Genomic DNA, 24248 nt, shown 5'->3' on the forward strand with positions numbered 1-24248 from the left:
AGCATATTTGAGGGTAGCAGACTGGGACTGTTGTATTCATTTTCCTTGGTGTGTGTTTTATAAATCTAAGGTCACTTTGTTAAGAATATAACATACTTAAGAAATTATTACACAAAAGCCAGTTATAGTGATGCATGTCTTTAATCCCAGCACTCAGGAGACAGAGGCAGGCAGATCTCTGAGTTCAAGGCCAGCCTGGTCTACATAGTGAGTTCCAGGACAGCCAGGGCTACACAGAGTAGCTATCTTTTTTTTTTTTTTTTTTTTTTTTTTTAAGGAATTATAACTTACAAAATAACAAAATTTGATTTTTTTTTGTTTGTTTTTGATGTTTTGTTTTTGCCTCTCTGTGTGCTTTTAAATAGATACTGATTTGCTACTCTGTTGGAGACTGAAAATTCAAACAGTCTGACTTTTCTGTGGTCTGAGGCAATGAAACCTACAGTCGATTTATGTGTACATCCAACCTCAGTATTTTAAAAATTGTATCTACAGTCTTGCCCTCCTATGTAATCCTGGACAGGGTGTCAGTGACTCAGGAAGGAAGTCCTGTTAATGACTAATTCCTGTCAGTTTTAGATATCAGATTCCATACACAGTGACCTCTGTTCATGAGTCCTCTAAGTGGTTCCTCTGAATCCTCTCTGTGGATCTGTATACTAAGGGAGAAAGATGGCCCACCTTTCCTCAAGGAGGTCGCCTTCATATGTCTTCCATAGACCTCCTCTGGATTAACTGTAACAGAGTTTGAGGCACTTATTTAAAACTTCCCTCATGACAGTGTCTTATACCTCATACTAGTCTTTACTGTGCAATGCAAAGTGAGCACAGCCAGACCTCTTGTTGTGTTGAGAACAGAAAGTATGTGTGTTTTATTTGTGTATTCTGAGATTATCGTGCTTGATGCATTCAGAAGTGTGAACCACAACACCGGTAGTGTATAAGTGATGTCCACCTGTAATCTCAGCTTCTTGGGAGGTTCTCAAGTTCCAGCACTGCCTTGGTGACAGGTTTCAAGGCAGGCATGGACAACTTAATAAAGACCCACCTCAATATTAAATGAGGCTAGGAGGTGCAGTTCATTGGTTGTATGCCTTGATTTAATCTTCAGGACTGAAAAAAGGAAAAGAAAAACACTTAACCTCTGCCCATACCATTGTACTTAGATTTTTGGAGTGTTATAGCAGCCTTGAATTAGTTAGATTTATATCTGAGAAGCATTTAAAAACAAAATAATGCAGGCAGAAAAAAGTTCATGCCGCATATAGTCCCAACACCCAAGAGACTAAGGCAGGAGAGTCACAAGTTCAAGGCCAGCCTGAACTACATAGTAAGACTTTGTCTTTTAAAAAAATAGATAAAAGGGGTTGGAGATTTAGCTCAGTGGTAGAGCACTTGCCAAGCAAGCGCAAGGCCCTGGGTTCGGTCCTCAGCTCAGAAAAAAAGAAAGAAAAAAAATAGATAAAAGGAAAGGAAAGACCATTGGCCTCTCTTCTGCCTCAGCAACAGATAAATCCCTTTATTTTAAGCAGAGGAGACTGGAAAGAGGAGCACAGTTGCCTCTCTGTGCATTGGTTTCTGCCTCAGACAGCTTTGTCTGACAAACCTCACTTTCTGAGCAGTCAATGTCATTTTGTCTCTTTGCCCAGAACTTCTCTCTCAAAACCATTTTCAGGGTTTCTAAAAGTTGGATTACTGCACGTACAGTCGGACTTCTCATCCTGTTTTTCCCAAAACTTGCTTAATATACTATGTCTTCTAGAACATAAACATCTTTGCAAACACAGATCATATTTCTTCGTGCTCTTAACTATAGCAGCTATCATATGAGTAGCTTTTATTTCTGCTTTTGATGTTACACCGAGCCTTTGGAAGTGACCCAGCTGAGCAGTGTCATTAAAGAATGAACCTTCTCAAATAGCCATATAAATATTTATGCACTTGGACCTCACGTACGGCTTTCACACTGCTTCTTCTGTCAACCAGACAGTTGCTTAGCCGTCTTCATACCCTGGCTATGGAGTCCAGTGATTAAACCAGGGGCTGGGGAGATGCACCAGCTAGAGTGTTGGCTGTGTAATAATGGGGGCCTGAGTTTGGACCCCAACACCCTTGTGAAAGTGACACATGGCCACAAATGCACTTGTAACTCCAGCTGTGAAGAACAGACATGGGAGGATCCCTGGGGATTACAGCTGCCAGCCTAGATCCAGGTTCAGGGAGAGACCCTGTCTGAGGGGAACAAGGCAGGGCATGATATAGTGGGACTCTGGCAGTCTCCTCAGCCTCCATGCATATGTGTGGGCATACCACACACAATATATATACCATGCCCACACAATAAAGTATTTAATTGAAATGAAACTGCTATGGCAGTGCCTGCCATTAATCCCAGGAGTTCAAAGCCAGTCTACATCAGAAAGTCTAAGCTTATCCTGGGTTACTTGAGACCTTATATAAACAAAGAAAGAAAGAAAAACGTTCCGAGCTGACCATGGTGACACACACCTTTAATCTTTGCACTTGGGAAAGAGAAGTAGGTACATCTCCTGAGTTTAAGGCCAGCCTGGTCCACAGAACAAGTTCTAAGAGAGGTGGGGTTACACAGATTAAAAAAACCAAGAAAAAGAAATAATTTCAGTGTTTTTTTTAGTAGTCATAACCTCAAACTAACAGTGGCAGCATCCTTTTGAGGTAAAATAGCTTAAACTATAGTCTTTGTTTTTTGTTTTTGTTCTTTTATTTTTTATTTACTCTTAAGAAATGTCACATTTAGATAGATAAGGTACATCAATTTAAATAATTGGGTTGTTTTTTTTTTAAATAATTGCAAGTTATCTTGAATGGAGTCTTAACTGAACAACTAGAATACTCTCCTGTCTTCAGGTTGTTATCGAAATAATGAATGCTAATTAAGAATGTTGAAATAGCAGTGGCGAGATGGCTCTGTGGGGACACATCTGCCAGCAACCTGATCCTTGGAGTTCCCACATGGTGGGGGAGAGTGACTCCTGCAAGTTGCCCTGTGACTTCCACCCACGTGTACATTGTGGGTACATGCACCCACAAACACACAGATGCATAAAGCAAATGCTATGTGATAAAAGTACATTTTAAAATAAGCTATGAATGTTTAAATGGAAATGTACGTATAGCTGGCAGCCTGCAATTGATATAAGTTGGCTATGAAAATGCAAATGTTTACATGCTGACTGCAAAAGCAGAACTAAGGCCGATAATGCCTATTTTCAAAGAGAACAAAGTGAGTCCTCAGAGGTCTGTGTTTTCAAGTCAGTACTTGAAATTAGTGGAAACAGCACAAAAGCAAGCGCCAAGGCATTAAGAATTATCTCCTGGAGCTGGAGAGGCGGTTAAGAGCACTGGCTGCTGTTCCAGAGACCCAGGTTCAATTCCTAGCACCCACAGGGCAGCTCACAACCACTCCAGTCCCAGGGGATCCAACACCTTCTTCAGGCTTCCTTGAGCACCAGGCACATACATGGTTCAGAGATTTATACATAAAAATAATTTAAAATAATTACATCCCTTCCTCAAAGGAATGCAAAAGGAAATGACCTTGGGTATTTTGTAACATTCATAATGGAAATCAGAAATGTCCATGTGATATTACGCCCTGACACTTAGCCTGCACATTGTTTAAGTAGTACTAGGATGTTTTTGCCTTTGTTCTAACAGTTTCTCACTTGTCTACACTCACAAACATAAATTCCAGATCATAGACACATTTCTGTATTAGTAACACACAATTTAGAAAGTCACGAGTGTCACACTTAACCTTTTAATGGGTTCTTAGAGCTGTTTTCTCTCAAAAATGTGACTCTTCGTGAATCATCTATTTTTGTCTTGTTAAACAAAATCCACCATGAGAAGTTTATTTGAACATTTACATAGTAAATACAATATATAAACAGATGAAAAATTACACTATAAAAATAAGTTCTGGGGCTGGAGAGATGGCTCAGCGGTTAAGAGCACCCGACTGCTCTTCCAGAGGTCATGAGTTCAATTCCCAGCAACCACATGGTGGCTCACAACCATCTGTAAAGAGATCTGATGCCCTCTTCTGGTGTATCTGAAGACAGCTACAGTGTACTTATATATAATAAATAAATAAATCTTTAAAAAAAAAAATAAGTTCTTAGGCTGGAGAGGTGATGGCTTTCCCCATTAAAAGTCCTTGCTGCTCTAGTAGAGGAACCAAATTTGAGTCCCAGCAAACATTTCAGATAGCTCACCAACCTCTGTAACTCCAGCATATATAAAATAAAACCTAAAGTACATTCAGAACTAGTAACAATGAAATCTAGGTCTCTTCTTTGCCTTATATCATTTAATGTGGAGTCTGGTGGAAGACTCCTCCCACCTCTGACCAGTACTTGTTTTAGAAGTGGGATCATGTGTAGCCACACTTAGTTAGATTCAACCTTCTTAGTTCTGAAATAAAATTACAGTTGGGATAGATAGATTAGGCTTTTATTGGTTATCATGATTCATCAGAGATGAATCCAAAGAACTGTAATCTTTTCCCTTGATCTATATAGTATTCATTCCCCCTTCCAGAAGTAAAACATTTGCGTTCAGAACATGATAGATATTTTAAATGCATAACTTTATGCCAGAGAGATGGCTTAACAAGCATAGGCAGTTGTCACCAAACCTGGTAACTTGAATTTGATCCCTCAAACCCTCACTCCCAAAAGTTGTTCTCCTGACATCTGTAGACAGACAGACAGACAGACAGACAGATACACACACATAGTGTTCTTTTCAAAGGCTAGAACTGATTTATCTTAGTATGAAGTTTTATAAGATATTTAAGATATAAGACACTATCATAGCCAGGCAGGGCTTGTGTACGCCTTTAGTCCCAGCACTCTGGAGTCAGGGGCAGGTGGATCTATGAGTGCAAGGTCACCCTGGACAGCCAGGGCTACACAAAGACATCCTGTCTTAAAAAGTAAAATGGGAGGAGGGGCGGGATTATATTGTTAAAATACTAATGAATTCAAGATGAAAGCTAAAAATGTGTGAGATTGTGAGAATAAGTTGCATTAGTCACCTTTGCGTGGCTCTGAACAAGGTAGCTCATGGAAATCATCTGGGCTCCTGGGATTTTAATTCACCATAGCAAGAAGACATGGCAGAGTGGCTCTTTCTATGACAGCAAGAGTATCTTGGGAGAGGGCGTGGCTGTTTGCACAGCAGTGGACCAAGAAGCAGACAGTAAGACTAGTGGCTATCACCAGTGGTTCTCAGCCTGTGGATCTGGACATGCTGTTATTAGATATTTACATTACCATTCTTAGCAATAACAGAATTACTCTTATGAAGTAGCAACAAAGTAATCTTATGATTGGGGGGGTCACCACAATGTGAAGAACCGTATTAAAGTGTTTCAGCATTAGGAAGATAGAGAACAACTGCTATAGCCTTCAAAGCCTACTCCTTAGTGACCTTTTTTAACCAGCTAGGACTCACCTCCTTAAGGTTCCACAGCCACCCAAAGCATCATCACATGTGACCAAACATGAGCCGTGCAGACATTTCAGACTTAAACCATCACAGTGAGATCACAGAATGACCAGGAAGAGTACTGTTAAAGGAAAATATGGGTGTTTTTTTATTTTGGATATGTGGAATTTGAAGTAATAGCAAGTCATTTGGAAAGAAAAATAGGAGTGTATGGGGCAAAGTCAACTGAACAGAGATGTATAGGAACTAGACATGAAACAATTAAATCAGTAAAGCTACAAAATCCAGGAAGGTCTGAAAATGTACAGGTTTGCTTTTAAGGACCTAACTGTCCTTAAACTGTAAAACCTGACTTAGTAATGAGTCGCTTACTATGAACGTCCATATGTTTGCTACTTCAGAATTACTAATTCAATTATGGAATAGTGTTCCAGTCCCTACCAGAAATGCAAAGTGTGTGTGTCGTGTTGGCTTTTAAAAATACATGTGTGGGTGTTTTGCTTAAATATGCGTATGTGCTGCATGGGTGCCTGATACCTTTAGAGGCCAGGAAAGGGTCAGATCCCCCAGAACTGGAGTTATAGACAGTTGTGAGATGCCCCGTGCGTGCTGAGAATCAAACCCAGGTCCTCTGGAAAAGCAACCACTGCCTTCACTTTGAGCCACCCCTGCAGCTCTCATGTTAGTTTTTAAATCTGAATTCCAAATACATGTGGCCTGGAGGATTTCGTGGGAGGAGTTTCAGTTGTATACTTAGTTGGTGTTCCAGACACAGATGTAATGTCAAAGATAAAATCAAAACTTCCAGGCTGGTTCCTGACATGCAGAGATAGATCTGTAGGCAGGATGAAGCGGGAAGGAGGGAAAGGAGTGTGCGCTGCACAAGAAGTAACTCCAGAGAATTGTGTTCCTTTCTGGGTTTTTTCTAATAGTATAAGGTATAAATACAGAACATGATGCACTTTTTAAATGCATGACTTTAGAAAGGGTGGATTTTAGAAGCTAATACGTGTAGATCACAGAATAGCCTAAATTTTAATTGCCTTTTAATATAAAATAAGTTAATATTTTCTACACGTTCTGCCTTGTAGAAGGATATATTTTGGGTTTATATTTTTTGAGCAGGCTGCTTGTACCCTATGTAGTTGAGCCTGGCTTCCACTCTCAAGAGACGGGGTTGTAAGCATGTGTCTCTTTGCCTGGCCAAGGCGCCATCAGATTCTGAAATGTAAAGTTAGAAAACCATGATTGTCACCCAACTCAGCACTCATGGGAATCAACAGATGGTTTTATGTGTTGTCAGCCCTGACATCTGGAAGCAGAGAGTAGACTAGAGGACCACAGCTGGCCTAACGAATTTTGTCCACTCTCTGCTCTACTAACACAGTGGCTCTTTATAAGAATTATAAGAGTGAACACTGAAGAAACTGTTAGAAAAATAAAAGTGATGAACAAAATTTTACTGTTAAAAATCCATCTTTCAATTTCTTTTTTTTTTTTTTTGGAGCTGAGGACTGAACCCAGGGCCTTGTGCTTGCTAGGCAAGCGCTCTACCACTGAGATAAATCCCCAACCCCCATCTTTCAATTTCTTGTTGGATGCTTTTCTATTGGTTTAGTCTTGGTTATATATTTAAATTCTCCTTTGTAATGCACATACAGTGTTTTGTTTAATCTTTTTTTATAAGTTTATGGGATTTTTTTTTAACCTTTAGAGCACAAATTTTCCATTCTTTATAAGGTAATGTAAGTATTCATCTAAAATGAGTTCAGAATCAAAGGAATTTGACCTGCTGAGCCAGAGTAAAAACATCAAATCTTAGGATATTTAAAATTAATTGGGAACTCGGTGAAGATTTAATCATGCTGTATTTTATAGTTTTGAAGCGGTGAGACTGGAAGGGTGACTCAGTAGTGATCGCATGCATCTTGTTCTTGCCTGGGAGTAAAACCGAGCCATTTTTAAGGAGTATTGTTTATTAGCAGTATATAAATGGCAAAGGTAGTAGTCTAGAGGGTATAAGATGTCTGTGCTTGCTGAACAAGCAAGCCCATACCCCATCTGTGAGCACAGTTACTTCAGGTCGTCTTTAGAACATGGATGAGGTAAATGCTATAATCCTCAAAGAAAGGGGAAAACTAAAGCTCAGAAGAGCAGCGGTGGCGAGGTCTGTGCCTGTGGCCCCAGCTACTAAGGAGGCTTCAGCAAGAGGATTGTTTTGGGCTCAGGAGTTTGAGACCTGGGCCACCTTATGAGAAAACCCATAAAAAGAAAAGGGCCATAGAACAGACGGACAGACCAGTAATTTACCCAAATATCTTCTGAGAGCAAAGATAGTCATATGCCGGGCTGTCTGATTCTGTTACTGTGCCACAGTATCACACTGTACTCTTCAGACAGAGAAGAGACTCTGAAAAAATGTGTGCTAAACTTGTTATATTAGGAAACTCAAATCTGGTGTTTTCTGCTTTTGGCAGATTTGGGGAGCTCCATGATCATGTGCTTCTTGACCAAGCAGACTTCTTCCTGAGTGCCTACCATTTGAAAGCACTGTCGGGAAAACAAGGAAGTGTAAGCCATGGAAGAAGCATAAGATAGGGCCATCTCCACCTAACAGTTACAGAAACCACTTGATTCATTATGAACAGTTTAGAAGCATTTTTATGTGAAAATAATATATTGTAATTTCAGGAAAACTCTAAAGCAAACAAAATTACTAGTAATCTCACCACAAATCAAATTATACTTGATTTTCGCAAGTCTTTAGAAACTGGTGTGCATTCAGCATACACATCTTTAATGTTTGCGAACACATTCACACAAGCTGGGGGACAGGTAGTTTACTTAAGGTAGAACTGAAGGGAAGGGCTGTGTCTCTTAGGAAATCTGCTCGGTTGACAGTAAGCAGCATAGCTGTAATTCAAAGTGCAGCAAAGCCTTAGTGTTTGCTGGGACTGTTTGGGCCTGCTGACTGGCTGGTGCAGTGAAGTCTTATTCAGCATTCCCCTGGGTCTGAATCAGGCACTGTGGAGTGAGGACTGAAAGCAGCTAGTGCTCCCACACCAGGAAGTCAGAACACTGACTTCAAACACAGAACTGTTCTGCCTTCACATCTGGTCTGTCTTTAAATGTTTTGAAATTGAGAACTGGGTCTCAGTACCATTAGTGCAGTCATTGGGTGTTTTTTTAATGACACAACAAATGCACAGAGTCTGTAATTACTCTTCTTGCTTCTTCAGGTAAACCAGTTCCGGCAGCTGTATTCCAAAGTCATCAATGACAAGCATGATGATGTCATGGCCAAATTTGGCGCTATTCTGGCCCAAGGCATACTGGATGCAGGTAAAGGTTCTTAGGTCTAGATACATTATGTAAATCTAATGAAACAGCTAATCCAGTGCTCTGTGTGACATCATGGAAATTGAGTCTGAAGCAAATTACTCCAGAGTAAAATTTGAAGTGTGGTTTGCAGAAAGAGTTTTCAGATATTCAAGCACAAATGTATATTTTGAGTGTTACTCCTTCCCTGCACTCAGATACCGTGCCCCTCCTGCCTCCCTGCTGAAGACTCGAGTGTTAGTGTGATCACACTCGGCACCTGGGATTTTGTTGTCGTGTGTTTGTTTTTCAAGGCAGTGTTTCCTCATGTAGCTCTGGCTGTCCTGGAACTAGCTCTGTAGACCAAGCTCGCCTCAGACTCAGAGATCCGCCTGCTCTACCTCCTGGGTGCTGCAATTAAAGGTGTGCGCCACCACTGCCCGGCAGCATCACCCCTTTTTATGATTTATTCTGAAACATGTTCTGTAAGTTTTCCCAGTTGACTTTTACTATCCTATTGTCTCAACCTTTCACAAGCAACTGACACAAGTGTATGCCACCACGCTCAGCAGGCCCTAGTCTTTGTATAACAGTTCTATAAGTTCAAGCTCTTTTCTCTCTCTCTCTTCCTCTTTCTTGTTTTATGTCTGCCTGATAGTGTTAGAAGGATTACATATATTGGAGAGAAGTCAGAATAGTTCTATTCACTTAGTAAAATGCCCAGTGACCTCCAGCTTGGAATTTTGTTTGGGATGGGAATCACTATTAGTCCAGGTTAACCTCAAATTCAAGCCAATTCTATCTCAGCCTCCAAGCACTGGTGCCACTATGTCTGGCTAAAATCCAACTCTTTAGTTGATGACTTGAATCTTCACTCGAATTCGGTGGCTTTCAAACTGTATTTTTCCCTACTCCCCAAAGGGATAGTCTAGAGACTGCGGCAAGAGGCAGAACAAGTTGGGTTTTAAACTGTTCACCCTCGTACAGTAAAACCTCTGATCAGAAGCAGCTGATTTCACTGTTTATCATGTTCTTCCTCGGAAAACGTGTTGAATTAAAAATTAAATTGTTAGAGCTTTTCTTTTGTGAGGCTGAAGAGATGGCTCAGTGGTTAAGAGCACTTTCTGCTCTTGCAAAGCCCCAAGTGCAGCCGCCCCTACCCACATCAAATGGGTCAAAACCACATGTAGTTTGAGTTCCAAGGATTCAACACCCTCTTCTTCATTTGTGGGCATCAGGTACCCACATGGTATACATACATACATGTAGGCAAACACACGTAAATAAGTCACTGGGTACTGCGGTACACATCTTTAACCCCAATACTCTGGAGGCAGAGGCAGTCAGATCTCAGGGTTCAAGGCCAACCTGGTGTACATAATGAGTTATAGGACAGCCAGAACTGATGAGTGAGATCCTAATCAAAACAATAAATAAATGAACCACAAGCTACTTCCCTAGTGCAGTACCTAGAAATGCTTATTGACATCTTAATGGGTCGCTCTGTTCATGGTCTTTCTCTTTCTGCAGGTGGTCATAATGTCACAATCTCCTTACAGTCCAGGACTGGGCACACTCATATGCCTTCTGTGGTTGGCGTCCTTGTCTTTACCCAGTTCTGGTTCTGGTTTCCCCTTTCACACTTCCTATCATTGGCTTATACTCCTACCTGTGTCATCGGCCTTAACAAGGATTTAAAGGTATGTCTGTCAGTCCTCAGCGTTGTGGGATACTCTTATCATAGATGACCACATTCCCCTTCAATACGAGTTAGTCCTGAGCCCTTACAGAATAGAGTATGTCTGTGGGCAGTTTATAAATAATCTTCTCTTACTAGGTATATAATTCTGGACACATCTTTTGAGAGGGAATGATGGGGTAGGATGTTTAATACAAACATGTGAAGAGATTTTATAAGCTATTCTGTGTACTGGGTGGGGTGGTTTGGGTTTTGTTTTGCAACGAGGTCTCATTATGTAACCCTGACTACCCTAGAATTCCATTCTCTTGTAGACCAGGCTCGCCTTGAGCTCACAGAGACCTGCCTGCCTTTGCCTCCAGAATATTTGGATTAAAGGCATGTGCTACCATGCCTGGCTAGCATTTTTTGTTTGGAAAGCAGAAAGTCATTCTGTATACTTAGTGATCTCTGAACTCAGGATCCCTCTACTTTAACCTCCAGAGTGCTGGAATCCCAGGCTTATGCTACCATGTTAGGCCACTTTAACCCAAAGGCTGCAAGAGCTGGTGAAAGCTTTTAAGAGGGTAATAACAGTTTTTCCTAAAGAGAATTGTCGTGATGTTAGAAGAAACATGGGCAGTGCTTTTGCACCAGTCTGAACAAGAAAGACTAACTAATTAGTGAGGGATAAAGTTTGAGGCAATACACACCTCAGCCATGTACTGTGGGGTTCTCTACAGCCACCACACCAACAGGGTTATGGTCCATGGGAAGAAAGAAGGCAGTTTGGCTCAACACAGTTCAGTAGCCAGTACTGGTTCAAACATGGAGAGTCTGACCCCGAGCTGTTTGTTTCAGGCAACAAACTGTTTCTAAGCACAGTGTAGCTTGGTGTAATTTTTCCTGGTGATAATTAACTCAATTCCATATGCATAACAAAGCTTAAGACGTTAACTAGATTATAAAGTCTTTGTAAAGTCCATATTTTCCATAAATATATGTTCCACAGATTGATGTTCCTTAGACTGACTGAGAAAAGCAGGCTCATGCATGATAAAGGTCTGGGAGAGGAGCCATTGTAGTCTCCAACCACACAGGTAGAGGAGGCACAGAGGTCGGTGGCCAGGCGAAAACAGACCATACACCTCTCTTTCTCCCTTTGAAGAGACAACTCTGTATTTGGCATTCCTGTGTCCCCTCGTGTTTATCTGTGAGCACAAGGACCCCCATGCCTACTTAACAAGGAATTGTTAGTGTAAGGAAGAGTACCACAGGAAGATACCCTTTTAGTAGTAACAGAAACCAAGGCCACCAGTGAGGGGTCAGGGAGTCTGACAGAGCAAAACTGATCACAAAGGCTAAAAGCTTCAGGGGCTCCTTGCCCTGTCATGCAGCCTTCGGTCACACTTCCAACAGTGTTTGTAGTCACAATTCTCTCAGTCCTGTGACCTGATGGGGCAGCCTGTTCTCCTTTAAATACCTCTTACATTCAATCATCACTGTGGTTAAGATGTTTTGTTAAGATTTTACAGTGGAAAATTTTTAAGCTCAAATTTGTCCTAATTGAGTAATCTGTTATATTACTACTTTTATTATAGCTATACAACTATTTTTTAATTAAGTATTTCACTATTAAAACTGCACACTTTTACAAATATTTAGCATCTTAATTTCTCAAAACAATATTTTGTTTTCCTAATCCCTAATATTTGACATTAAATTAAACCTATGTAATCTTTAGAGGCTTACAGTCTGCCAAACAATTTTGTTTTCGATCTTCACAGTGAAAGTGAGATAGAGAAGATAAGTCCATCTTTTAACTAACGCAAGTAAAGAAGAGTCAGGCCAGACAGCAGGCGTGTTCTAAGTAATACAAGGTTGTCTTGCATTAGCCCGTGTTAGAAATAGAAAGCGTGATTATGTGTTATGGGCAGTGTCTACAGACTAATAAGTTGTCAGTGCGGCACAAGGAATGGTCGTGGAAGTTCAGAAGGGATATATATATATAACTCTTTACAAAGGGGCTGACAGTTGTCCCCATGCGCTCACAGCGTGAGTAGGACTTAACCCCCTGACACCAGAGGTTTGTGAGGAAACACAAGAGAAAATGATGCCTTTCAGCGGCAAAGCTTTAGGATCTGTAGGGAACTAAGTACCAAAACTAACTGACAGTGCTTTCCATGGAGTGCTAACATGGGACAGTTGTACCGTTGAACTTTAGCCTCAGCTTGCATGGAGACTTTCCATCTCTCTGTGCCAGTGTGCTTGTTGTAAACAGAATACATAAATCTTGGTGTTATTGCCATGGAAAGAACCTGAGTGTCTTCTTTCTTTAGATGCCGAAAGTTCAATATAAATCAAATTGTAAACCATCCACATTCGCATACCCTGCCCCTCTGGAAGTTCCAAAAGAAAAAGAAAAGGAAAAGGTATGCTCTTTGGGTCTTTAACATTTGTTCTTGGAGAAGCTACTGACTACGTGATGCAGCTTTTAAATGTGGTTGGTTGGTTGGTTGGTTGGTTGGTTGGTTGGTTGGTTGGTTGGAGTAGGGTCTCACTGTAGAGTCCTGGCTAACCTAGTACTAGATAGTATGTCAGACTGACCTCAGACTCATGGGATCCACCTAACTCTGCCCCCATGTACAAAGATTAAGGATACAGACTGTCCTGCTGCACAGCTTTAATTATGTGACTGTGGGTGTTTGTGTGAGTGTGGGCTGTAGGGCTAGAGACACCCTTGGAGCTGGAGTGGAAGAGTAATATGTGCTCTTAACCATGGAGCCATCTGGTCAGCCCTGTTCTGCCTTATTGGTCTGTGTGTCTATCTGTCTGTGTATGTGTCCAGAAGAGGGCATCTATTTGAAGCAACACTTGTGGTGCCAGCTAACATTAGATTAAATAGAGTAAAGGGCCTTTTCCTGCCTTGGTATCCCAGTGCTATGGCCCAAGAGTTCCAGTGTGTGGGTCCTGAAAGTTTGCTCTGCTATGAGAACCTCTTACACTAAAGCTGCTGCTGTTCTCTACGTGCTAATCTCAATGTGACTTCTCCCAGAGCTGCAGAGCCATATCTATACAGTAGTATTGTATATGATGTACACTTAAGGACTTTTTGGTTAATACACTACCGGTGAGGTTACAATAAAAATGTTTGTGTACATACTGTGCTCTTATGCAAGTGTGTCTGTCACTTAGGGTAGTGGGTGCAGAATTGTGGTCAGAAGTAATTCGCGGTATTTATTTTCAGGTATATTACCTGGTTTGCCTTTTGAAAATGGATGAAACTAAGTTCAACAGTTTTCTAGCACGTTTACTAATACATAATAAAAAGTAATGAATATATTTGCATAGCTGTACTGGCTGTGCTCTACTCGAGCAACCCTGTCATAATGCTTATTTGGGGAAAATTGTTCTTCGTTTTAGGGTGTTTATCTTAATTGTTGATTGATTGTTTTTGTTAAGCTTTGTGTATAAATAGAGTTAATTTTACAACTAAATAAATTCAGGGTAGCAAGTGATGAATATCTTTCACAACATCTTTATTTTACCCCATTTTCAAAGTCTTGTTTCACCTTTGATTTCAAGTGAGATCCATCAAGGAAGACCACACCTAGGTAACTTCTCTCATTGTACATTACCATTACAAGATATCTTGCTGTAAGAATATCTCTATGATGGAGAATTTTCCAGTGCTTTACCCACGAAGTCAAAAAGATATAGCACTCAAGTCTGCCTCAGAAGTAGAGGATAGCAAATTCACAGCCAACTTAGATCAGAAAAGATGGTTGTTTTGGACACAGCCCCAGTAGCTAAGCATGATGTGCCTTGACATCATCCAGCTTGCTTTCCCTTTTCTTCTCAGTGGATTTGTGTTTATAGTTACTCACAGGAGTCAAGGATGCTGTGGAGCTCTTCTCTTTGGGCTCCTTTCTTGGTATGTAGGGAAGAGATTCTAACAGTCTTGTACCCTTTGACTGTCTCCAGGTTTCCACCGCTGTGTTGTCTATTACTGCCAAAGCTAAAAAAAAAGAAAAAGAAAAAGAAAAAAAGGAGGAGGAGAAGATGGAAGTGGTAGGTATACCTCAGTGGTCATGTGGGTCATCATCATCACCATCATCATCACCATCATCGTCGTCATCATCATCATCGTCATCATCATCATCACCATCATCGTTCAGATACCTACACACTGCTGTACTTTGCTCTTAGCTTTTTCACTTAGTTACTCTGTTTCCAGCATACAGATGCATATCATTATATTTGAAAGAGACTCTAGAAAACCATGTCTGTGTTAGTTTTTCTTGTTGCTCTGAGAGAATACCTACTGGAAGCATCGCTAGAGAGGATTTGGCTCATGGTTTAAGGGAATCAGCCTTTCAGGGCAGGGAGTCATGGTGTCTAGAGCTGCGTCTTTGACAGTAGGAACTTGCAGAATGCCTTGCTCATGCCTTGATCAGGAAGCAGAGCTCAGGCTAACCACACAGCTGCTCTTCGTCCCTTGGGCCATCCCTTCAACCAGTTAGGCTCTAGAGGTTCCCAGATATTCACACACATGAGCTTACAGAGGGAATTTCACATTCCGACCATAACAGTGTCCATTTGTTAGGTAGGGTACAACAGGAATGAGTTCATAGAAAAGGTCACAGCTAATTTAGGCTTTGAAAACAGTTCTGAGTAGGCAGTGACTTGATGAAGAAAGGCTTTCGGGGAAATGGATGGTGGTCTATCCATTTAAATACCCTCTTCTGAGCTCTGCTGGTAGATAAATCCTTTTCGTCCTTTAAAATGATCCATACCGTTCTCATCCCTAAGTAGAGTTGGTGTCATTTTAGTTGTACTTTTATCTGCCACGACCTTTTGCACCTAACAGTGTCCTATAAACTTAGCAGGCAGAAGTGACTCCTGGCTGACTGCATTTCTCCTATCCTAGGACGAAGCAGAAAAGAAGGAAGAGAAAGAGAAGAAAAAAGAACCGGAACCAAACTTCCAGCTGTTGGATAATCCAGCACGGGTCATGCCTGCCCAGCTGAAGGTCTTAAGTATGACAGAGACCTGCAGATACCAACCCTTCAAGCCAGTAAGTTCTCCATGGTAGCTGTATTTGGGGTATTAATCTGTAAGGTAGGCAAGACTGACAGAAGAGGATAAATCCCCAAAGTATTTTAGAGCAAAGTCACGAGTACTTTAAAAAAAAAAGTGCTGTTAGCAAAAACGAGCGATCTCCTCGGCTTCATTGTTAGAGAGCTTCCCTTTTCTCTGAGTCTAAGAACTGTTTTCCCTCTCCTGTCACAGACATGGGAACACAACTACACACTAGGGTAAATGTTTCTCTCTTTGCTCCATATGTAAAACAGGAATTATCTCCTTCACTAAGGGGCACAGATCAAAGAAGCTAATATACAAGCACTGGGAACAAGACCTGGGCCTGCCAATGAGTCATCACCATCTTAATTACACTCTTGTCCTAAACACACTGAGATTTAGAATTTAAAAAGGATCTTTGTGATATTCAGTGAATCCCCAGACAGAATGCTTCTTATTAGAAACAGATGTATATTGGTTACCTTTCTCATTACTGTGGCAGAATACCTGACAGACCCAGCTCAGGGGGCTTTGTTCTGACTCATATTTGAGACGATACAGTCCCTCGTGGTGAAATAGTCCTGGTGGAGTTTGTAGCAGCAGGAGTGAGTGAGAGAGGGGCTCCTCTTATCTTAGGACACTAGGAAGAGAAGAGGGGTCAGGAAGCAACCTAGTCTGTGACACCCAAGGCTTGCCCCAATGTCTGCCAGCTATACCCTGCATTCCAAAGGATCCATGCTTTCCCAAAACGTACCACCATCTGGGGACCAAGTGGTCAAACACATGAGCTTGTGGTGACATTCTCATTCATAAATGATAAAATACTTACCATAAACTTTAGCAGAATACTGTCTTGATCGTTCAAGTTTTTTGTTGTTTTGGTTTTTGGTGATTTTTTTTTCTTATTTTGTTTTGTGTTTTGTGTTTTTGAGACAAGTTCTTAGTCCACTTTGGCCTAGAACCCATTTTGCAGCCCAGACTGGCCTTGAGCCAATGGTCAATCTTCCTGACTAGGGCTCCTGAGTGCTGAGATTATAGACATAGCCTGTAATGCTACTCCTGATCCAATTTTCTTAAATCTGCTTGATTTTCCTGTCGTGGGTGCAGGATTCCTTCAGGTTGATGCAGGTGATCACAAGTTTAGTAGAGGTGACCGCACACCTCTTACTACATTGTGAATGTATTAAGTGTTATGCATTAAAGGAGTACATTTTATATTACGTGAATTCTTTCTTATCTTAATGAAAGACCACTCCTTCGTAAGAACATTGAAGAAAGATATCGCCCATTAACCCACCCTACTCACAATGACTGTGTTCCTCAGATGGTGCATTTGAAAGGAGCACTGTGAAGCTTGGTGGCTTATTCCTTATCCCAGCACCTGGGATACTGAGGCAGGTGGATCTCTGTGAGTTGAGTGTAAACTACAAGCCAAGCAAGGATGCATACCTTGCCTTAGTGCCCCCCTCAAGAAAAAGAAGCACTATGATAATGTCCCTACTCTGCTTTTAGACAACAGAATATCTTCTCCTTAGCAGATGAACTTTTTCACAGCATGAGAAGCATTAATCAACCTAAAGTGTGACATACCCATAAACAGCTCTGGATATGTGGGTTGTGCTGCATATGTGAATGAGATCGTTTCATTTCTGACAAGCATATAGTAAAAGTTAGAACACACAGCTACAGGTTTCCAGAACTTGGAAGTTGTCTTCTGAATGTGAACATTTCATTCTGTGTGGAAGCTCCTCTCCATTGTTCCACTAGAAGGTTCACATAAACTTTCAGGCCATGGAGGACAGGGACAGTGGCCATGTTCTCTGTTGTTCTTGGGTTTTTGGTTGTCAAGGCAGAGTTCTTCCTTAGAATACATTCTTCTCAAGAAAAGCAAACCTTTTTTTTTTTTTCTTTTTCTTTTTTCTTTCGGAGCTGAGGACCGAACCCAGGGCCTTGCGCTTGCTAGGCAGGCGCTCTACCATTGAGCTAAATCCCCAACCCAAGAAAAGCAAACCTTACAAGAGTGAGCTGTAGATTCTTTAGTGTGAATGCATGTGTTAAAGGGGGAGATGGTCTAGAAAGGCTTGAAGTCACACCAGTTTGATAGCAGCCAGGGCAGAGCCTTGATGAGTGAAATCAGATTAGGGTCAACTGCACAGATACTTAACCCATGTGAGTCACGTCACTAATGACCTGTGCTGCTTCCGTCCCAGTAATATGCTCTGTAGAAGCACGCTCATTCCAGATGTGCCTTGCCCCTGCCGACTGATTTAATTACAGAGAGCAGCTTCCCATTGACACAGGCAAGCAAATAGAATAAGATGCGCACGCCAGAGAGGGCTGAAAGTTTGGGGTTTGGATTTGCCATCAGCTAATAGGCGGAGGAGGCCTTAATAGAATTGCGGCTACAGTCTGCTTTCCTTTGGCTTTGCATCTGGTTTTTCATTGCTTACATTATAGTGCTTTCTAGATTATAGTAAGAACACTCAGAGGTCTGTCATATTTATTATTTTCTCTGACATTCTGGAATTGTTGGAGAGAAAAAAATGGCCTTTTATTTGTAGATTTTCTGGAATGTCACAAATACAGACTAGGGTGCTTCGGAAACTAATACAGGGCTAGGAAGTTGATTTAGCCATTAAAAGCTAGGAGCACAACAAGAACTGTAATACACACTCATAACAATGGTCTAGAGGTATTTGTTGCTCTTACAGAGGACTCGGGTTCTATTCTCTAAACCCATATAGCAGCTCACAACTGTCTATAACTGCAGTTCCAGAGGATCCAGGATAGTCTCTTCAGATACACAGGCATTCATACAGACAAAATACCTACACACATAAAATAAAAGTCTTATGGGGGTGGGGGTGCGTGTCTCCAGGTTGGAAGTAGCTTTTCCACATTTTAAAAGCTCTGGGGTGGTAATGAAGTTGCTTATCCAAGATCACTGTCTTGAGTAATAGGAAGGCAGTAGAGTGCTGTGTGGGGACAATAAGCATTTGCCCACAGTCAGAATTTCTTTAGCTGAGAAACACGTCTTCAGTTGGGATGCAGCAGCCACATAGAGCAGCTCACATGGCCCACCATGCTCACTAGAGAGGAGTTATGTTTTGCTAGTGTAATTAGTTCTCCCTCAGCCTTTTCCTTGCACATCAGGTGTTGAGGGTCACTTAACAAGCCCCTGCTCTAGATGGCAGAGCATCGTGAAATGTGAGTGGAGCTAATTCTGTTTCCTCTCTGTGTACAGCTCTCCATCGGGGGCATCATAATTCTGAAAGACACCAGCGAAGACATTGAGGAACTTGTGGAACCCGTGGCAGCACATGGCCCAAAGATTGAAGAGGAGGAGCAGGAGCCAGAGCCCCCAGAGCCATTTGAGTACATCGATGACTAGGGCCAGGGTGAGTCACCTGTCTCTTGTGCAGGAAGAACCTCCGTCAGCACTTGCAGGTGTTTATGAGAGCAGCAGTGTGCTTCACTTCCCTCCTTGTATTTGCCCCTAATCTACCCAGACAGCATTAAGACCTCACCTTTCTCATATGCACTTCTCTGAGCACCTGTTCTGAAGGCTGTTTTATAAGTCTATGGATGTGGGGAGCTGGCCCCAGAGGGGACATCCTGGTGATTTGTCACAAGAAAGTCTTTTTTTTTTTTTTTTTTTTTTTAAGATTCATATATTTTTCTGTGCGTTGGTGCCCTATCTGCACGAGGGCCCCAGATCCTCTGGAACTGGAGTTACAGACAGTTTTAAACTTGCTGCCCTATGTGCTGGGGTCTAAAATCAGATGCTTTTAACCACTGAGCCATCTCTCCAGCCCCAAGAAAGTCTTCTTAAAAATAGCTAAACTAGTGCGTGGTGTGAAACTCTCAGAGAATTAATAAAACTGTTACTCAGGAAAGAATTGCTAAGGAGAACCAGGCATGGTGGTATGTACCTATAACCAGGGAATGTGAAGGCAGGAAAGTCAAGTTTCAAGACCAGCCTCGTTCACAGTAAGTTCAAGGGTGGGCTTCTCCGGTAAGGTCAGTCATAGTAGGCCATGAGTCACCTTTGTTTCCTCTTTTTTGTTGTTGTCCTTTATTTATTTGTTTTTTGAGACAGGGTTTCTCTGTGTGGCCCTGGCTGGTCTAGAACTCACTATGTAGATCATGCTGGCCTCAGACTCACAGATCCACCGTTTCTGCCTCCTGAGTGTTGGGATTAAAGGTGTTTGTAGGCATAGGCTTCCCACTGGCTCCCATCTCCCCTCGTCCCCTTGGCAGTAATTCTAGTGCTGGAGCGATAGTTAACGCTCCTGTATTCAGGAGTTATAAACATGGGATGTCCTTAAGACACACGGCCTCAAGACCTTGGAGTGAGTCAGACTTCATCACAGACACAGCTCTGGTTTACAGAAAATTAGTCCTCCAGTCGTTTAAAACTAAGGCAGAGAGCTGGAGCAATGGCTCAGCAGTTAGACCACCAACTGCTCAGAACCACATGGAACTCCAGTTCCAGGGGACCTGATACCTCACACAGACACAGATGCAGGCAAAACGCCAGACAACAGAAAATAAAAGTAAATTATTTTAAACCAAAAGTGGAGGAGGGATCCTTAGTTTCTAAAACTTGAAGTAATCTTATTGTATTAATTTGTCACTTTGAATTCCCTCATTTTCTTTTATAATCACATATTTGAAAACACACAGGAAAGATACATTGTGATTTCACTAACCTAACAAGCATTCTCAGAAAAATATGAATTTGTTTTACTCTTTGAAGAAAGCAGGAGGCTAGAGAGGTGCTCAGAGTTATAGGTGCTGCCACCAAGCCTGGCAGCCTGAGGTGACTCCTGAGAAGCACAAGGTGGGTGGAGAGTCCTGGCTCTGCATGCCATTCTCCAACCCCCAGAGGCATGCTGTGGCCCACAGGTACCACGGAATATAGGCCCTCACAAAATCAATAACTTTTGTAAAAAGAAGAACATAAGAATTAAATTATTTACCACAGTCATATTAAAAAAAAAAAAAACGCATTTTGGGCTGGCGATGTAGTCAGTGATAGAGTATTTACTGGCCCTACACAAGGGCCTGAGGTCAGCCCCAGAAACGCACACACAGAACATACAAGTTGCAAATCTAGCATACACTGATTAGCAACTGAAGCCCAGCCCTGCCGTTGGTTCCATGATGTAATCCTGCCTCGGAGAGTAGAAGGTGGTCCTGTGTGCTCTGCCCTGCACTGCCCTGATCTCTCAGCCTCAGCTTTCCTGCGGCACGCGTGTACTGGGATCTCTCCGTCCGTACCACGGTGGCTCACCGGCCGCTCCACTGCCTCACTGAGACCAGCCTGATCCCATAGTTCCAGATGGAGTGACTGCAAAGTACACAGCTAAAGGTTTTTAAAGGATGAAATTGAAATACCTGATTTGTTAGGAATTCGGAGACTAACTATAGTAACAAATTGGCCCAACAGGCCTGTAGATGCCAAGCAGGAACTGGGTTTAGATTCCAAGTAGTAATTTAAAGAAAAAAAGTTTGAATAAAGGACAATGCCAGCTTCTGCCACTTTCGCTTTCCCAGGATCCCACCTGCTCAGCTGTAGATGACTATCCTGGCACACACTGAAATGTCGTGAGGGAACCCACGCTGAGACCCGCTCGATCCACACATCATTGCCTACGCTGACATAAGGAACCCGTGTCCTGAGTCTTTGATTGAGAAGATTCTGACTGTTCAGTGTTCTCTTTCACAAAATTGGTTTTCAAATAAATATATTAAAATCTCCACATTGACAAGACTTCAGTTGATTTGTTTTTCTTGTGGTTTTGGTTTTTTTATGGATATTCCACCATAAGCTAATGGGCCAACGTCACCTGCCTATAACCCCAGCACTTAAGCAGCTGAAGCAGGAGAGCTTTGATTCTTTGACTTAAATTTAGGAGACTGTTTTGGAGGAACTCCGTGGCAGTGCTGGAGACAGAATCAAGGGTTTTCTGTATGCTGAGCAAGTTCTACCACTGAGCTGTGAGCTGTATCCCTGCCCAAAAGACATCCTCAAACTCTGGAGGGAAATGAATAGACAGTTCTAGAGAGGTCAGCCCTAATGCACTCATCTGTCCACTCTAAAGCTTACTGCTTCCCAAGGGTGGTTCCACACAGTAATTTCATTGTATCCCCTCCTTTGTAAACCCCTGTTTCCTCAGTATCGGATGATTCTATAAAAGAAATGATCTAATTTCCTAGCCTCTCATTAGCTATGCCCTTCCTGTTCAAGCTCATAATGTTGCTCACATTTCAGACAGTTCTCTCTTACATTTCCCTTAATCTTTGAAGTGATCAAGAACCGAAGTGAATTGAGGATGCCGTCATCCAAAACAGTAGTCTGGGAAGAGGTGGTATTTTCACCAGCCTGACAAGTTAGCCTACTTAAGGAAGAAAGGATTCTTGCTAGGCAGTGCCCTCGAGGATTGAGCAGATGGTACCTTTAAAGTGCAGGTTGCAATGTAAAATTGCACTTGGATCGGGAGACTATTCCTTGGTGGGCTTTGGGGTTTTTTTCTCATAGATTTATTGGGGAATGTATAGTGCTGAGAACCGACAGCGGACTAAAGTCACTTGTGGACAGGCTAGGAGATAGAAGTTGGGGGCCTGGTACAAGAAACGGAAGAGGGAAGGCAGTTCTGCCCAGATGTCATTGGGTCACCTCTCTCCAGGGTGAAAGACCGGTTGGGCTACATAACAAGAGGTGGAAGTAGATGCTTTAGTTTCAGAAATAACCTGATCTATAACCCCTCTACAAGATAAAGGATTCCTGCCTTCTCAAACTTCTCTTCATGAACCGGGTCCTTTTATCCCAGGAGGTGGTTGAGGTTTGGAGATAGAAACTTCAAGGCTACCTTCAACTACATTGCAAGACCCCCATCTGGGAAGCAGAGAGAAGTCCTCCCTGTCACTCCTGTGGCATGCTCTCGTTCTCCTCCTGGCTTGAATTTCCCCTTCATGTCACAGGTTGGACAAGTGTTGGACTCAATTTGGACAACTCGTTGTGCAGGAATCTGTTGTCACTTGGTCAGGTCCTGCCAGCTACGACCACCATAACTGCTAGCCCTCAAAGTTGTCCTTTGGTTCTCGTTTTCTGCTTTGTCTAAGAACATTTCTATCCCACACTATCTTCATCCATACCCCTCTCGTGCTCCTGACATAAACCTCCAACTTCCGTAGCAGGGCATCTTCATCCCGGATGTCCCAGGAGCATAGATAGGATATCCAAGCACACTATACCCAGCCTTCTCTACTGCTTTGAACTGATGTCCACACCTCCACCTTGCTGCCCACACCAGAGGCCCAGCTTTCACCCTTGACTCAGCTCTGAATCTCCACGGTGACCACAACTCCATTCTCTTTCACCACTGCTCACTACCCCAAGTGAGTCCACGTCCAGACTCAGCAACTCTAATCCTTTCTCCAAAGCCAGCATTGTAAATCATGCTGGTGTCCTGCTTAAAAGCTTGCTGTAAGCTCCAAAGCGCCTGTTACCTGAGCATCTGCCCAAGGCCCTTGGCTGCTCATCTCTGTGGCCTCTCATTTGCTTCAGTGCCTTCCCAGTTTTCGTCACCTGACATTTGCCTATGCCATTGCCTCTACCTTAATGTACAACTCTTTGGACTTCACTATCAAAGACTATTCAGACAGACAGACCTATGGAGGCTAGAAGTATCCAATTCCCCAGGAACTAGAGTTACAGGCACTTGAGAGCTCTCTGAGTGATACTGGGAATTGGACTTGTGTCCTCTGCAAGAACGATACATACTCTTAACTGCTGAGCTGTCTCTAGCCCAACTCCACTATTTTACCTCTAGATCTGATAGGTGGATGCTTCTTGACTCACGTTGGTTTGTATTTGATAAATCTGGTAAGTTGAATATATGTTTTATACATCTACTGTACATTGTAGGTTAGCAACACAAGACCACCCAGGAGAACCAGTTGACTACCTGTGTGGCTTACAGGGAGCTGTGGCTTGATGCTACCACCCAGCATTTCCAGAGGGTTGGACTACACATCACTAGCTCAGGAGAGACCCATGGCCAAAATGTAAACAACAGTTGTATTGATATATCACTCACATTATAAAATTGAGGTGTGATAAACCAAATTATAAGCCAAGGACCATCTTCAGTGGTTTAAGTGTCTGTTTTTGGAGACTTCCTCTAGGAAACCATCCCTGATTTTTTTTTTCCACCAAGTTAGGGCCAAATAAGGCCTCCTGCCTTCACAATATGTCATCATCCATTGCCTTGTTTCCTAACGTCTCTCACATTTGTTTTCTGTTGTCTGTTAAGACCTTTTGCATTTGTCTTGCTCCTGTCTATTTTCCAGTCTCACCATCAACTCACAACCCACCTGTCTCGCTTCCCAAATGTTATACTAGACTTTCAAGCATATTCCACCGCATGCAAGGATCCCAGCACTAAGAATGGTAATTGGCTGGGCTTGACACAGGTCTTTAATGCCAGCACTCGGGCGGCAGAGGCAGGTGGGCCTCTGAGTGGAGGCCAGCCTGAGCTACAGATGCAGGTGGATGGAAAGAATGGTAATTGGAACTGGCCACATGCCTTTAACCGAAGCACTAGGGAGAGCAGAGGGAAGGTGCAGAGCTATGAGTTCAAGGACAGCCAGTGCTACATAAAGCCTGTCT

General features: G+C 42.3%; 1 protein-coding gene across 1 annotated transcript in view; it reads left to right on the top strand.

The window, feature by feature from the left end:
- Nucleotides 1-21347, top strand: part of Psmd1 (proteasome 26S subunit, non-ATPase 1) — a 75248-nt gene extending 53901 nt beyond the window's left edge. Inside the window, exons 19-25 of the mRNA NM_031978.2 lie at nt 8733-8835; nt 10342-10511; nt 12829-12921; nt 14474-14560; nt 15420-15566; nt 18816-18969; nt 21131-21347. Of these exons, the coding sequence (NP_114184.2) occupies nt 8733-8835; nt 10342-10511; nt 12829-12921; nt 14474-14560; nt 15420-15566; nt 18816-18962 (747 nt within the window). The 3' untranslated portion in view covers nt 18963-18969; nt 21131-21347. The remainder of the gene's footprint in view (nt 1-8732; nt 8836-10341; nt 10512-12828; nt 12922-14473; nt 14561-15419; nt 15567-18815; nt 18970-21130) is intronic.
- The last annotated feature ends 2901 nt before the right edge of the window (nt 21348-24248 follow it).

This window comes from Rattus norvegicus, chromosome 9, assembly GCF_036323735.1.
Source record: "Rattus norvegicus strain BN/NHsdMcwi chromosome 9, GRCr8, whole genome shotgun sequence".
NCBI lineage: Eukaryota > Metazoa > Chordata > Mammalia > Rodentia > Muridae > Rattus > Rattus norvegicus.